Source organism: Fusarium solani, assembly GCF_023522795.1.
Source record: "Fusarium solani strain SB1 chromosome Unknown bctg00000004, whole genome shotgun sequence".
NCBI classification, from domain to species: Eukaryota; Fungi; Ascomycota; class Sordariomycetes; order Hypocreales; family Nectriaceae; genus Fusarium; species Fusarium solani.
The window spans coordinates 1921432-1937009 of NW_027072152.1; the positions used below are offsets into that span (position 1 = coordinate 1921432).

Genomic DNA, 15578 nt, shown 5'->3' on the forward strand with positions numbered 1-15578 from the left:
CAGCTTCTCGCCACTCGACACAACTCGATGACTTTTCCATCGTCTTCCCCTCCCACGCCAAATACCCCGTCATGTACCTAAAAAGCCGCCATGTCCGGGCCCCCCAGCCTCTCCAGCCAATAGCCGGGCTGGATCTGCCGAAAGCCCAGTCTTAACCCCGATGCCGAGCGGCGAATGACAAATTCTCGACTCGGAGCTCACATCTCCTCCTCCACTCAAAATTCCCTTTTCTTTCCCTTCCCTTCCGCTCTTGCTTGCTCTTGCTCGACGCTTTTCTCGTCCATGCAACTGCCAGCAAATTGACCATCATGGCCAGCAACATTGCATCCTGCGCTCTGCGCTCGGCGGGCCGAGTGTCTCTGACCTCGAGGGCCCGTCTGTCGGCGGCTCATTTGCGAGGTCTCCGCGCAGCTGCCGTCGTGGCGAACCGGACGTCGCGCCGCGGATACGTCTCCGAGTCCAAGAGGGATAATGCCCAGGTCGAGACCGCCATCAAGCTCGACAAGAAGGACTTTGTCGATATCCCTCCTGCGATGGAGACTCCCTCCAACGCCAAGGTCAGCCCCATGGCCGGTGAGTTTGCCCATCTCCCAGCCTTTGCAAGCTTCGGAAAATTGACAGAGAGATATCAGAGGTGTTGAAGCAAGCAGCAGTCATGGAAGAGGGCCAACGCCCAATCTACCTTGACATGCAAGCTACCACCCCCGTCGATCCTCGAGTCCTTGATGCCATGATGCCCTTCTACGTCGGCGTCTACGGCAACCCCCATTCCCGAACACATGCCTACGGCTGGGAGAGTGAAAAGGCTGTCGAGGAGGCCCGAGAGCACATCGCCGCCCTCATCGGCGCCGACCCCAAGGAGATCATCTTCACAAGTGGCGCTACCGAGAGCAACAACATGAGCATCAAGGGTGTCGCTCGATTCTTTGGCCGCTCCGGCAAGAAGAAGCATATCATCACCACACAGACCGAGCACAAGTGCGTTCTCGACAGCTGTCGCCATCTTCAGGATGAGGGCTTCGAGGTCACATATCTTCCCGTTCAGAACAACGGCCTCATCAAGATGGAAGACCTCGAGGCCGCCATCCGACCCGAGACTGCCCTCGTCAGTGTCATGGCCGTCAACAACGAGATTGGTGTCATCCAGCCGATTGAGCAGATCGGCAAGCTCTGCCGGCAAAAGAAGATCTTTTTCCACACCGATGCCGCTCAGGCCGTGGGCAAGATCCCTCTTGATGTCAATGCCATGAACATTGACCTCATGTCTATCTCATCACACAAGATTTACGGACCCAAGGGCATCGGCGCCTGCTATGTCCGAAGACGACCCAGGGTCAGACTGGACCCGCTCATCACCGGTGGTGGTCAGGAACGAGGTCTCCGAAGTGGAACCCTCGCACCGCCCCTCGTCGCCGGCTTCGGCGAGGCGTGCCGAATCGCCAAGCAAGAGATGGAGGTATGTACCACTCATTTCTTTTCTTCCCCCATGTCTTTTCTACGTGATGAGTTGCTCTACACATGCATGGCTTTCTGAATGGCCCGTGACAAGGCCGGCCCTGTTGATTGAAGCGTTTGTCTGATTCTGTTGCTTTACTGCTACCTTTGTTACTCGTCCGCCTTCTGTTTCACAAGGTACTGACCTGTTCCTAGTACGACACAAAGCGTATCAAGTACCTATCAGACCGTCTGCTCAACGGTCTGCTGGCCATGGAACATACCACACAAAACGGTGCCGCCAACTCATTCTACCCGGGTTGTGTCAACGTGTCATTTGCCTACGTTGAGGGCGAGTCCCTCCTGATGGCCCTCAAGGACATTGCGCTGTCCTCAGGTAGCGCTTGTACGTCGGCCTCGCTGGAGCCTAGCTACGTTCTGCGTGCACTGGGCAACAGTGACGAGAGCGCTCACAGCAGTATCCGATTCGGTATTGGCCGCTTCACCACCGAGGAGGAGATTGACTATGTCCTCAAGGCGGTACAAGAGCGTGTCACATTCCTACGAGAGCTGAGCCCTCTGTGGGAGCTGGTGCAGGAAGGCATCGACCTGGACACTATCCAGTGGAGCCAGCACTAAGCTTGTGACTGTTGATGATGATGAATGCATATAAGGGGGCGCCTGGGGTTGTTTGAGGGGGATGACCGGCTGGAGCGAGGCTCAGCCGTGTCTGTACAGCATACTGTAATATCAGAGATACCTCTTTCTTTTGGACTTGGAGAGGATGAAAACGGGAGGGGAGTCATGGAAATTCCAATCGGACTTTGGGGATGAGATCAAGGATAGGATTCATGCAGAATGAGACATGACCATTCATTCGTTAACCTAAGCTCTGGCCGTGAGTCGGCGATTTTGGGTTAAGACTATCCAAAAGATGTTTAAGCAGCCAAAGTTCTCTTGTCTTGTGATTGTTTGTTTCACTCGAGTGAGCATCATCCCAGTTGAGCGACTAGTTTCGAGTTGGTTCTACAAAGGAGCAAAAAGCCATGTGCTGTTTCACTTGACAACGCTTTTGATACTAAAATGGTGCCATTCCTGACGCAATTGTCCATGTCCCTGCACATCAGGTTTGCGTCTTCCATCCCTTCCATAACGTTGCGTCGTTTGTGTGCGGCTCTGCGCGCGCTCTGCAGGTGCTGCAAGCATGGGATATCACATGTTAACACCACTTGCGCGCAACATCCCAAATCTCGATCTCGACGCATCAAGTGACAGGGGGGATCAGATGCCATTACGTTTTCTTCACCTCTCTACAGTAAAAGACTGCAGCCTGTAATTACGTACGCACAAAACATTTGCTGTCAGCGTCTGAGGCGCTTGTTTGCAGTCAAGCTTGCTCGCCGAATCTGGACTGCGCTGTGTGTCTCCCGTTGACGTCATGATGTCCCCGCCTCCTGCCCGCTATCCGCACCCTTTCAACGCCGCAACTGCGTCACCAACATCCCGATTGTTTGCAATGACATCACCGAAATCCCCTTTCACGGTTGCGATGGCCATGGAACTGGGACCTTCATCGCGCCTGCAGCTGCCTTGTTGCACCTGCCTGCCTTCGTGAACAACTTCCTCTGTTCAGCTATAAAGATCGTTCCTCTCCTCGCCTCCCTCCCATCTTCTCTTCTCCATTCCATCTACAAACCAAACCTCAAGACCAAAGACACCATCTCAAGCCTTTCCAGTCTCAACAATACATCAACCCAACAACCAAACCATCTACACCTTCACACCAGTCAAAATGGCCGACAACAACTCTTCCACCCTCAAGTCCTACGTCGACTCCGCCACCGGCGCCGTCCAGAACGCCATTGGCAACCTCACCGGCAGCACTGGCGACCAGGCCCAGGGCGAGGTCAAGAAGCAGAAGGCTGAGGCCGAGCACGAGGCTTCCCACGCTACCGCCAAGCTCCCCGGTGCCACCCTCTCCGGCTCGGGTGCCGTCGCTAAGGACAGCTCTGACCGCACCGAGGGTTCTTGGAACCAGACCGCAGGCGCCACTAAGGAGGCTATCGGTGGACTCATCGGCAGCGAGGTGAGTTGATTCTGATATAGGTTGAACGTTCTCTTACTAACACACATGGTACAGTCCCTGAAGAACACCGGCCGTCAACAGAACCTCGAGGGCCAGCAGCAGGAGGCCAAGGGTCAACTCAACGACCTTGGTTCTGGCATCGGTAATCGCGTCCAGGGCACCATCGGCAGCACCGTTTCCAACATCACCGGCGACAAGCAGGGCGAGGCCCACTACGACCAGCTGCACGCCGAGGGCAAGACCCGACAGCGCGGTGTCGAGCATGACCTTCAGAAGAAGGCTGAGGCTGAGCAGAAGTAGAGCAATGACACGATTGGACGTTCCGATGAGCGGAGGATGTTGCTGAGCACGAGATGAGAACATGATACCCTAAGTTGCGACTTGGCATGACATAGGAGGGTAGCATTGGCACTCTCACCTAAATTCATTTACCTTTTTACACCTTCTTTCTCTCCGAGTGATGAATGTTGTAGCTCCCTCTTTCTTGACAACATGAACATCACTACCTTGCATGAGAGCTGACACGGGGTTGAGAAACTAGAGACCTTCGGAGATTCCTACAGATGTCGTTGACGTGTAGAGCAGAGTCCAAGTCTGCAAGGTCTTACTTAGGTAGGTAATGCAATGTCACAGGATTGAACTATAGGATGTGAGGATGGACGAAGTAGCATAAGATAGGGGCCAATTGCATGTATGGTCTTCGAAATATCTTCAATTCGTGTGCCCTAATCATACCATCTATCACCCAGGCCAGCGATGTATCAAAGACAACAAGGCGGCCGCTCAACGGCGGCCCAAAACAACATAACGCGCGGTTCCAAGTCCCTTAGACCAGGCTATTTAGCACAGCCAAATTTTGAATCCAAAAAAAACTAGGTATTAGAAGGTACATGAGCTCATGGGCGTATATATCCTCGTCCAAAACATAGCTAAACATTCGCATGCAATAGATCACATCGTAAAGTGGACGCTCTCATCCCTCAACTACTTCTTCCGACGCCCAAACATTTTTGATAGACTGCTGCCGCTGCTCTCTTCCTTGGGAGGGCCCGTGATGACGGGCTCGGGCGGCGGCTCCGAGGTTCGGAGGAATGCAGCGAGGTCAGACGTGCGGGACACGTTGGACACTGCATCTCGGGGCTCGAATTTCTTCATCGGCACGCGCCCTGAAGACGATGATGAGGCCGGCTGAGAAGGTCGAGACGAGCCCGAGTCGATAGGTCCGTACTTGTCGTAGCCCGGCGGGATGTTGACCTGGATAGGGATGTAACCCTTGAATCCGCTGCGACTGTTGAGGGACCGGGTATCGTTGCTGATAACCGGCGGCGGTACGGCACTAGACTGGCTGCTATCCCTTCTAGTAAACCGTCCAATGAGGCTCGGTGCGCTGGCCTTCTTCTTGGGCACCTTGCTCGAGATCGGTGGTGTAACGGGCTCCGGTGGAGGCTCATAGTTCCTCAAGAAGTCTGCCAAGCTTTCCTCCTTCTTAGCGGGAGGCTTGGGGGTCGTGATGAAATCATCCTCGTCCTCCTCATCACTAAAATCGAGGGCATATGGATCCTTGACGCGACGGGTCTTGCGCTTGGGCATCATGTCCTCATCATCAAACATCTTGCTGGTCGGTGCTGGAGCTCCCTTGTTCTTCAGGAGGGCCGTATTTGAGTTCACCGAAGAGTGGATTGAAGGCATCGACGTGTCGGTGCCGTGAGTTGAAGCCTGGCTGTATCGGATATCGGGGATATTGGCGTCGATAGCCCGTCCACCAACAGCTCCGGACATCTCTTCAGAGTCACGGAATGGCGCAATGTTATGCGGGATGCGGTTCCTATTCGCACCAGGTGGTCCCTGTCGGATAAAGTCGATTAGATCCGAGTTGCCAGACCGGGCCTCCGTGACAGCATCCCGAGGCATGTAGCGGTTCCGGTTGCTTGCCGACGAAACACGACGCGTATCGAGGCTGGTTTTGGTGGGGGTAGGCGGGTTGCTCACATTTCGAAGGGGCGTCGGTCGGTTATCTCCCGTAGGGCCAGTCGACTTGATAAACTCTGCAAAGTCTGCAGTCGACTCACTAGGAACACGTGCATCTCTGGGAGCAGCAGACATTCGAGACTTGCCAGAGTTGGGGGATGGTAATGGCTTCATCCTGTCATCGCTGAATCCAGCTGATCGCTGGTGCGGGGACGACTTCTTCATGTCTGTTGCAGCAGAGGATGACCGAGATCGGTTGTGAGCACGAATATCCTCGCTCTTGCGTGCTCCCTTAGCACCAGAACCGTCAAGGGAGTGCTTGGCCTGCGATTGTTAGCATCTATTTCCTCACAGGAGTAGTCAGTGACTCACGTCAATATCACGCATGTTTTCAGGCGTCAGCGTGTAGGTGATAGTCTGGTTGCTCTGAATCAGCTCCTCAAAGTTGCGCGCCACATTTGTGCGGTTCGAAGCGTTCTCTTCCGAAGTTCGAACAGCCTTGAGACGACTGGTACCAGAGGAAGCCGATGAACCAGAAGTGTGAATTGGTCGAGGAGGGACAGGAGCATCTTCGTCTGAATCCCTCGTCTTCGATCGCTCGATAGACACCATGCCGATGCTGTGCGTCGGGGAAGTTGGCACCTTGTCGCTACGAGAAGCATGTCGGCTCGAGTGACCGGGGCCTTTTCGAGAAACATCCGTGGATCTTTCTTCGGGCACGGTTTCCGTCACGCCTGTCGAGCGAAGAACCGTCACCTTGGTTCCAGAGGATGACTGGTGGATAGTAGGCGAATGGTGAGGGGATGCAATGATGGGCTGAGGCCGTCTTCGTTCTGTCGGCGAAACAGCCTCTGGCACAGTAGGTGTCGAGGGTTGGTATGCGGAATATTTGGGGATCCTCTGTTCCCTATGTCGCTCTCGCTCCGGCTCTTCCTCAGACTCCGAGATCGTGGCAGCATTGGAAATCGAACCTCGCTTGCCATCAACCGGTGATCGGCTCTTGGGCGCTGTGACGATGGGGCGAGAAATGTTGGCGGCAACCTTGGGAACCTGTGCGTCCTCTACGCTGACCTGGTTGGAAAGCCCACTGCTAGGGGTAGTCGTCAGACTGGCCCGGCGAATTCGATCTGCAGCCTCAGCTGAAGGTGAACGAGATCCGCTAGGGCTCTTGGGGCCTGCAACGTCGATAAGGCGAGCCGAGTGCACGCTCGATGATCTCTTGATGGCGAAAGGACCACCAGTATCAGAGAGGGCGGGTGAAGAGCTTCCAGCGACAGAGACCCGAGCCGAAGTCAAGATTTCGGCCTTCTCGTATGTCAGGTCATCGTCCGCGCCATGTTGCGATCGAGCTGCGTCCGGGGCAGTTGTGATAATCTTGGCCAACCTCTTGTTCTTCGAATTCACAGGCTCCACGGTAGCCTCTTCCTTGGCCGTCGCCTCTTCCTCCACCTTGATCTGAACATCGTTGGTTTGTTCCTCCTTGGCGTCCTCAAATTCTTGCTTGTCTTCAGGCGTGCTCGTCTCGGTGGGACCGGTCTCCTTTGAGCGCTTGAGCGCAGTTCTATATGGCGATGTGCCAGGAGTTGGGAGCGAATTGGATCGCTTTCGGCCGGCAAAGTCGGGCGTATTGGGTTGTGACAGAGTCGGCGTAGGGAGGCCATGGGTAATTCCCAAGGGCGAAATCAACAGACTCTTAGGTCGTCGCCCTGTAGATTCCTCTGCAATCTCTTCTTCATCTTCGTCATCGCTATTGATTGCAAGACCAGGGACTTCGATCTCATCTACATCGTTGCTTCCCATAGGCAGCGCAATCTCAGACGGTGATAGCTCGTGGCCACTAGCCTTGGTGTCGCTCTTCTTGGTCTCGGCTTCTGCGTCGCTGTGGGTTGCAACCCGGCTGAGGGCAGGTGAGTCAGATGCCCTTGAAAAGGGGCGGCCGTTCAAATCAATAACGGGCGATCGTATCCGCTTCTTCCATCCCCTCCAAAGTCGTCCAAGGGTCCGGTCAAGGGCGACCCTCTCCATGTCTTGCTCTTCGACAACAATGCGGTCGGCGATATCAGTGGGGTTTCTGACACCCTCCTTGATCTCCTTCTGGAATCTTGTCCGCAACCTGTGGTATGCGGCCTGTCCCGCGACAGTCAGGGTGAGCTCACCCATGTATTCCAGAACAGAAGTGAGGAAAATGGCAACGGCGGGGGATATAACGTCGGAAACCTGTTCATCGGCGCCGATTTCGAGGTTCTCCTGTTCCATATAGAGATCTTCATCTTCCTCCTCCATATCACCAAGCGACGAGTAGACCATACATCGCAGTCGTGTGCGCTTCCAGACCAGCTCGAGGTCCCAATCGCGTGACGAATTTGATCCTTGGGGTTGGACATAGTCTTCTTCGTCGCCTTCGCCGAGGTATTCGCGCAGCTCTTCGTCAGCGTTGTTAACAGCATCTTTAGCGAGCTTAGGTTTCAAAACTTCAGAAACGGCGGGTCGTAGGGAGGCGAGCGTCGTAGCGCGAGAGATGGATAGGAAATTGAAGAGGAGCTGGTCGAGGAAGCTGTTGACAAGCGTAAGTGCCTCGGCTGACACCAGCGCAGTCTCGCCAGCTGGCTCAATACCATGCTGATCGTACCAGGTATCGGCATGGCTATCGTGATCGTTGGTGACAATCTGTGAGGCGGCCGAGGCAGCGATGAAGGCCGCCGCGGGTGAAACAGAGAGTGGTGGTGACATGAGACTGTGGGCGATGGTGGACGGTCGGTCGCTGGAAATACTCTGTGTCCTAGATCTCACACCACGAGGAGAAACGATGCCCGAGGTAGGCCTTGACATGGCCAGGTCGGGGCTTGGGGCAGCCATGATGGCGGTCTATATGGTATCGACGGGTAGACCTACACAGGCCTCCCAAGGATTATTATCGACCGGGCTCCGGTCGCTAACGGCAGGGCTTTCGTTTGTCTTGTGCGAGGCGAGCCCAGAGAGACCCGGACAGACGCAGGCTCAGATGGCAAAGTGTTGAGAGTCGCGATTCACGGTGGCTGGACGGCTGCAGGCTGCGTTTGCGGGTGAATGCTGATTTCTATTAGTGGAATTGTCGCAATCGAGATGGAACACTCGAGCAGCGAGATTGGGGTCGCAGTCGCATCCCTCTAGGGTATCAAGCGCGGAAGCAGAGCGGATAGCGGGAGCGGAGAGATGCTCATGTGTAACCACACTTGCAAGACTGTACAACACGACCACCATTTGGGAGACGACAGCTGATGACGACGGGAGCGCCAAACGTCACAGGCAAGACGGCTGCAGGGCGCCGATCACACCAATGCGATTGCCGCAGGATGCCAACAGAAGCGCGAGGCCGAGGGGATGTTTGCACATTCAAGGTGGCTCGCCGTGCGTCTCGTCTCGTCTTGAGGCTTGAGGGGGCAAGAGGAGGTAAACGGATGGAATAGGGATGACCAATGGACTCACCTCGAAAGTCAAGATTGGATAGTAAAGAAGCAGCCGAGATGGTGGCCGCAAAAGCAAACAAACGAATACCAGCGAGCGACGGATGGAGTTGGGAGAAAACAAGAGCTGGGAATGGAATAGAATACGACTAGGAAGTAAGTACAGTAGAAGTCGAGGCGGAGGAGGAGGCGTGAGCGTGTCGTCGTTTTCCTTTCTCTGTAGTGGTGGTCTCGCTCAGGCGGCGGATCGTAGGTTGGTGTGCAGCCCCTGGACCTAGACCCGGACAAGGACCTGGAAAGCTTCTGGCGCCGACACACTCGGGGTTCTTCAGAGCGAGAGAGAGGGGATGGACCCTGCGGCGCGCGGAATCGACAGCAGGTTAATGGGCCACGCAGCTAATTGTATGTACGGCAGCAGGTAGCGTGGTACCAGAGTCGCTGGCCAGGCCGCAAAGTAAAGTCCCGTCGCAGCGCAACGCAACGCAGCGCAAAGCCAGGGACCCGGCTTGGTGAGGAATAGTCGACACAAGATAATGGGATTTGCGACGGATCCCCGACAAAGCCCTGAAGGGGTCTAGTCAGTCTAGTCCCTGACGGGGATGATGGGATGTTTCCACGGCGGCGGCCGGGGTGGGCTGGGATGGCAGGCCTGGCTGCTACTGGGTGAGACACAGAGACCTCGCTAGATGCAACTCCACAGAGAGGCCGTTCCTGGACAAGGGCCTAGGAGGATCGCAGGGTTCGAGTCAGGGACTGTGGACGGCCACGGGCTTCGCTTTTGATTGGGATAGATGCAGATGGAGGGGCCGGGGGGACCACTTGGGATCAGGAGTTTGGTGGTGTTGTGCATTGCTTTAATTGCGAATGGGATGTGTATCAACGGGGGGAAGGACTCTCGCAGATAGAGTGAGCTATGTCGGTACCCAGAAAGCCATGAGCACTGTACGAGTACTTTGATACTGACAATACATAACAGAGGCTGGGAGAGATAAATGGTACGGCCGAGTGGCTACAACCTCGATGCCCATGTGTAATTTAGCATCTCCCTCCTCTAGCAGCACTTGCTCCGCGATATTCATTACTATCACGGCTAGCCTCGTGGGCACTCGGCAAGGCCGCCTTTGCGGCTCCTCGTCATGACTAGGACGGTTAGTGAAAGGGAGCTTGGCGTGTCCTGCCACTGAATGCACCGTCGTGGTAAGTCTATTTAGGCATGGCCTCCTTTAGAGCTGGAGGCTTGTCCAGCGCCCCGGTGGTTGGTGTTGAAGACACTTCGATACCACAGTACCTTCAGTGCACGATGGGGGAGAAGGGTTTGTATACGGTGCAATTTCTCGTCATCACACACAGTCATTTCGACTTGCGCTTGCCCGGAGAGTCTGAGGTCCCCGTCGCTCGCTCACCAAATCCACATCCACATAGAAGGAAAGAAAGAGCGATCCGTGCGGCTTCGTCTCCTTCCCCGTCCAGTTCGATTGTTCGTGCTCAACTGGGGCGCTCGCTCTTCTGTGATCTTCTTCCGTGACTGTCAGACCACCTGGTGAATGGATGCACAACAGCCCGTGTCCTCCTAGTATTGACCGAAGCCGTATGTATTCATTTCTCTCTGTGCGTCACAAAACTTTTTCTCCCGTATTTTCCTTTTCCCGTTGCGTTGAACATTCGATCGCCATAATGGCCCGTGCCAATCCCTGTTTCTCTATGCTTCACGACTCCATTCTACTGAGACGATATGCACATCCTAACACCTTCTATGTATGGCACGGTTACATGGTGGATTCTGTAGCCGGAGGCATGGCCAAGCAGGGTTCTTGACGACTCCACTGCCTCTTGGGCCGTTCGTCCAAAGGGCAGCAGCTTTCATCTCATCTGCGCTCGCTCTCCATCAGCCCGTCTCTGCTCGATTTGATATCATCCACTCGCACAGACGGACGCCATAAGGCGCCCAGCTCTGTCCAGTCTCCATGGTCAATGAGCCAAGCCCACCCACGGCGTGGCAGCCCCTCTCAGCTTCGCAGATGGCCGGTGACCCCCCGCTAGCTCAGTCCGTGTCTACTCCACAAGCCACGCGGGTCAATGGAATGCTGGGCCGCCACCCACCCAGCTCGACGCGGATGGAACACCTCAGGAGGCCGCGGCGAGCGGGAGGCGGCGAGACGGGATGAGGCCAAGTCACATCGCGCACCGACTTATACAAGCTGCAACGCATGGTCTGCAGTCTAGGCCGGCCAAACAAGTCCAGCCGGTATGCTCTGGAGCTCGAGGAGGATCCCCAGCATGGGTAGGCCATGCCTCTCCTGAATACTGCCGACTGAACCTCAGGCCTGGAATCAACGGCACTTCTCTCCGGCTTGATGCAGGCAGGGGGACGTTGCAGAGGCTCGCAGAGGTTGTCGATACCTACTCGCATCCAGGCATTGGATCGCTGCCCCTGGCCGTACATCCATCTCGCCAACGGTAAATCAGGGGTTAGGCTCGGGTACCACCACCACGTTGTCTTGTTCCCTGACAGAGAAGCGGTGTCTGTCTCGTCATTCTGTTTTGAAACCAGATGGTTTCCACAGCACAGGGCAGGGCAACCACCTGCCCGATTCTTCAAACCGTGCACTGACTTGTACGATTGCGTGTTTGCTCAGCCAGCCAGATGTGCTGTGCTCGTTCCCTTGGCGGTACGTATCCGTGCAAAGCTGATCAACAACGGGCTCAGGCAGTGGGCGGCATGGGAGATTAGCCCACGGTCATCACCCGCAGAGGCGCCGTTACACAATCATCTCAGAAGAGGCAATGGCTCGGCCAGCTCCCGCTCGAGATGAAGATAGAAATGCGGCCACCCGCAGCTTGCCTCCTGGGACGGTCCCCAGCGTCCGCAGGCTCGGTTCCTGCTGCAAGAGACAGTCCAGAGCTTCTCGACGAGACATTGCGAAGGCGCCGGTGCAAAGTCAAATTCGTGTTCCAGCCCAACGGGGCTTTCTGGCAACGCCCTGATTATCTCGTCCCAAGAGCCATTCCGGCTGGTGATTGGCTCCGAGCCGACCACTTGAGGTTGCTCAATCTACGATCCTGCATACAAGCTGGGCTGGTGGCAGGTCGGATATTTTCCAGTGCCGGCCGAAGGACGACTCGCACATGACGGCACCCGGCCCCATGGGTCGGGGTACGACAAAGAACACCGGGCTGGCTGCTGGGTCTCCGACACGGGTGTGATCGTCACAGAGCAGTGTCTCAGACAGTTTCTGGGTCTCACCTCTAAGATGGCTCAGATACCGCCGCGCTTGAGCCCATCGGCTTGTTGGTGATGACTACTGGCTCTCGTTTGTCGCCCATATCGTGTCGTCACCCCGATCGACATCTCAGCTCTCCACTGACTTTCTCCCCTGCGGCTTGTCAATCTGGCCAGCAGCCACATCTGGAACAAGTGACGGCGCTATATCGGCTGGCACCAGTCGCAGCTCGAGATCTCTGGATCGTTTGGAGCTAGTGGAGATGATGCCCAGAGCGCTAATTGGCGTCACTCTTGTCAGGCTCTCACCAACCGACCAGGATCCCCAACCACAGCTGCGCTGTCATGGAAGACGACATGCCTGACGGCTTGGGCACGACAAGTGAAGAGCTGATGCGGCTTTCTGCATCCTGCCTCGTCTGGTGGCCAGTCTGCTTGCCGACCACCTTGTTTGCCCTGCCCAAAGTCTCTGTGCCCCCAAGCCGTGATGGACTATTTTGAGACATGTCGCGGATCTCCCGCACCAGACAGGGCAGGGTTTCTTTGATACCGAGCATTTCACCGGTCCCCGGCATTGGCTTGGAGAGTTGGTCCACTGTTGAAAGGGATATGAGGCCAGAGATCAACTGATGAGCTCGTCTCAGACCGTCTTCCCTCTATGGCTAGGCAATTCCCATTCACATCAAGACGGGAAAGGCTGATCTCCCATCAGAGACAAGGCAATTACCCTTGGAGCAGAGCCCGTGGGATTCTTGCCTACTCCGGAATCGTGGTGACGACCTGGCTCGGCCCGAAGTCTGGGCGTCCTCATCGGCGCCTCAACTAATAGCCTACCCTGCCATCGGTACACGTCTTTACGGCGCTGTTTGCTGGATTGTTTGGTCGATGGCGCTAAAACTAGAAACACAGAGGCCGGTGGGCAGTGCATAACGCCTCTGATGCAGGTTGCCATGCTTGGAAGTACAAGGAGGACCTGCACAATAGCGTTGAAGCCTGGTCGAGACTCGTGGTGAAAGGAATGCAAAGCTGCAGGCCAGTCACTGCGTCGAAGACAACTGTCCCCGGCCTTCCATCTTCTCCATTGATCGATATATACAGAGGAGCATACAATTTAGGACGATTTATATAATACAAGGTCCAGTTACTATCTCCTTGCTTGCCCGGGGACTGCCAGAGCAAGGAGATGCGGGTGTCCGTTCAATGCTTACAAAACTACATATTTTGTATAAGGGTAAGGGGTACATGAACACATTCAGAAGACAAGAACGAAGAAAGGATTTGGTGAATTAATATATTATATTTGCGGCTATATACACCCAGCCACGGTTTCTACAGTCTCGCCCAAGAAGGCTCTATAGCGGAGGAGCCTCTTGTCCCCTCCACTTGTAGACACTCTCCGGTTTCTCTACCAAAGTAAGTCATTGGCCTGTGGCACTTTGTTGCGACTTTCTTGCCGAGTTCTGTCAGCTTTCATAGAAGTCCTTGCCACTCCTCCAGGCTCAAGGCTCTGGGTATGTTGTTTTTGTTCGGACGCCTCGCAACGCCTACAGACTGACCTCGTTCCGTAGGGAGGGAACTCGTCTAGTCACTGGCATCTCTGACCATGTTCTTCTCAGACGTGGCCGGGCGAGGCACATGAGGCTGTGGTCGAAGAGTTTCGGCCTGCGTCGGTCTGGAGTGAACCTCTGCGGCCCTCTGCCGCGGTTGTCAGTGGTTGTACTTCTGAAAAGCTCTGCGGCGATCCTACCTCGTCCGCGGCCATATCGACACGCTTTGCAAATGTGGTCCATACCGCATGGAAACCCTTCAATTTTGGGTTGGCAGTTGGCCTGGCCACACTTTTGCTCGATCCGAGGGACACGAGCTCCGCACACGGGGCAAGGAACCCATACGCCTTGGCACATGGTTTCTGTGTTTTTGGGGGCGTTCAAGAAGATGGCTTTTTTTTCTCCTCGCTCTTGACTGGTGGTCGGAAGGCGGTTTTGTTGTGGGTGAAAGCTGTCGAGTTGCTCGAGTTGTTGCTTTTGAGTGCGAATCCGATGATGGTGAGGATCAGTTCCAAAGCCTAAATCAGCCGACCATTTATATATGGAAGACTTCGGTGAATGTTCTCTCGTCAATCTTGCGTTTTCCGGTTTGTTCAGTTGTTCTGTGCTTGTTCAGTTCACTCTGTCTAGTTAGCTTCACTCGGGGTGACGCCGCAAAAAGGTCGAAAGCCATGATTTGAAGGCTATAAAAGGTTTGTTCACTAGGTCCGTTGTCGATAACAAGCGTTCTTGAGTTTTGTTCAGGCTTGTTCGAGGTTCCAGGTAGAAAGTTGCTATTCTCGTCGTGTTTCGATATCAGGCTGCGTTGTGTCGTTGAGCCGCAAACCCCCCTTGTTCTTTGTTCATTGAGACGAGATGAAACTAACCATTGTCGCGCCTTTCGGGTTCGGGCTAGTGTCTTGTCGTTTCTAGAACAACATTAAGACAGGAGGAGAAGAGACAAAGAGTTAGCCGTCAAAACATGGCCAAGGAGTGTCGCCGGGGTATCGGGCTAAGGCAATTGAGGTCGCGGCCGGTTTCGACTATTGTGAACATGGATGAGCTGAAGCCAGAGTCCTTCGGATATAATGATATATAGCCGTTATAATATCGTTCATGTCGTTATGGATGTTTGATGTTTTGTGTTTTCTTTGCCGTCTTCAACCTGAGAGGACAGCCATGGCTGTCAACTCTGTTGCGTGTTTCGACTATGGTGAACATAGATGGGCCGATGCCAAAGTCTTTTGGATAGAATAACATAGATCCAATAGTAAGTTCTTGTCGTCATGTACGTTCGACGTTGTGTGCTTTAGTTGTCGTCATCAACCTGGGGGGCGGCCATGGCCGTCAACTCTGGTGAGGTTTTTCGTATCCAAGGGAGGTCAACATCCAAGGCAGCAAGTCGGAAGACCAAAAATTTTTCAAGAGAAACATCTCGCATGGAAGACTCGAGTCCTTTTAATTCACAACTGGCATTACCCCTGCATAATTCTTTTGTCGTCTTGGTTCTTTGACAGCGGCCGTCGACTCCTGCTTGTGTCACAATTGTTCCAACCACCAACTCTGTCAGAACAAAGGCACCCGCATGCTAAGTCGAGAAAATATGGGAGTTCTGAAACAGAATGATTGAGTTGAAAGAAGTTTCTGGGGTGTGTGTGTGTGTGATTTCTTTGAGTTCAGCCAGATCGATCGGTTCAGGGTCCTCATGGTGCCCTGCACACATACCAACTTGGTCATCAGATAATCTACCATAGGCCGGTATTATTAGATTCTTTCGGAGAATATTCTAATTCTATCATGCCCGAGGTTGCAGTTCTCCTCGAGTTACTTAGGAAGAATGCAGGATCCAAGGGTACGACAACCACCGCGCGCCCTCGTCCACATAAGCATTATGCATACCA

The 15578-nt window shown here is 54.5% G+C and overlaps 3 protein-coding genes across 3 annotated transcripts; 2 read left to right on the forward strand and 1 right to left on the reverse strand.

Annotated features, from left to right (window-relative positions):
- Positions 1-308: 308 nt before the first annotated feature.
- On the forward strand, positions 309-2073 carry MRS44_007655 (uncharacterized protein; the record flags this gene model as incomplete). Its single annotated transcript, XM_046276002.2, has 3 exons — positions 309-573; positions 633-1456; positions 1651-2073. 3 exons carry the CDS (start codon positions 309-311, stop codon positions 2071-2073), a joined length of 1512 nt encoding a protein of 503 aa, XP_046134337.2.
- Positions 2074-3226: 1153 nt separating this feature from the next.
- On the forward strand, positions 3227-3820 carry MRS44_007656 (uncharacterized protein; the record flags this gene model as incomplete). Its single annotated transcript, XM_046281085.1, has 2 exons — positions 3227-3520; positions 3575-3820. 2 exons carry the CDS (start codon positions 3227-3229, stop codon positions 3818-3820), a joined length of 540 nt encoding a protein of 179 aa, XP_046134336.1.
- Positions 3821-4504: 684 nt separating this feature from the next.
- On the reverse strand, positions 4505-8344 carry MRS44_007657 (uncharacterized protein; the record flags this gene model as incomplete). Its single annotated transcript, XM_046269300.2, has 2 exons — positions 4505-5812; positions 5861-8344. 2 exons carry the CDS (start codon positions 8342-8344, stop codon positions 4505-4507), a joined length of 3792 nt encoding a protein of 1263 aa, XP_046134335.2.
- Positions 8345-15578: the final 7234 nt, after the last annotated feature.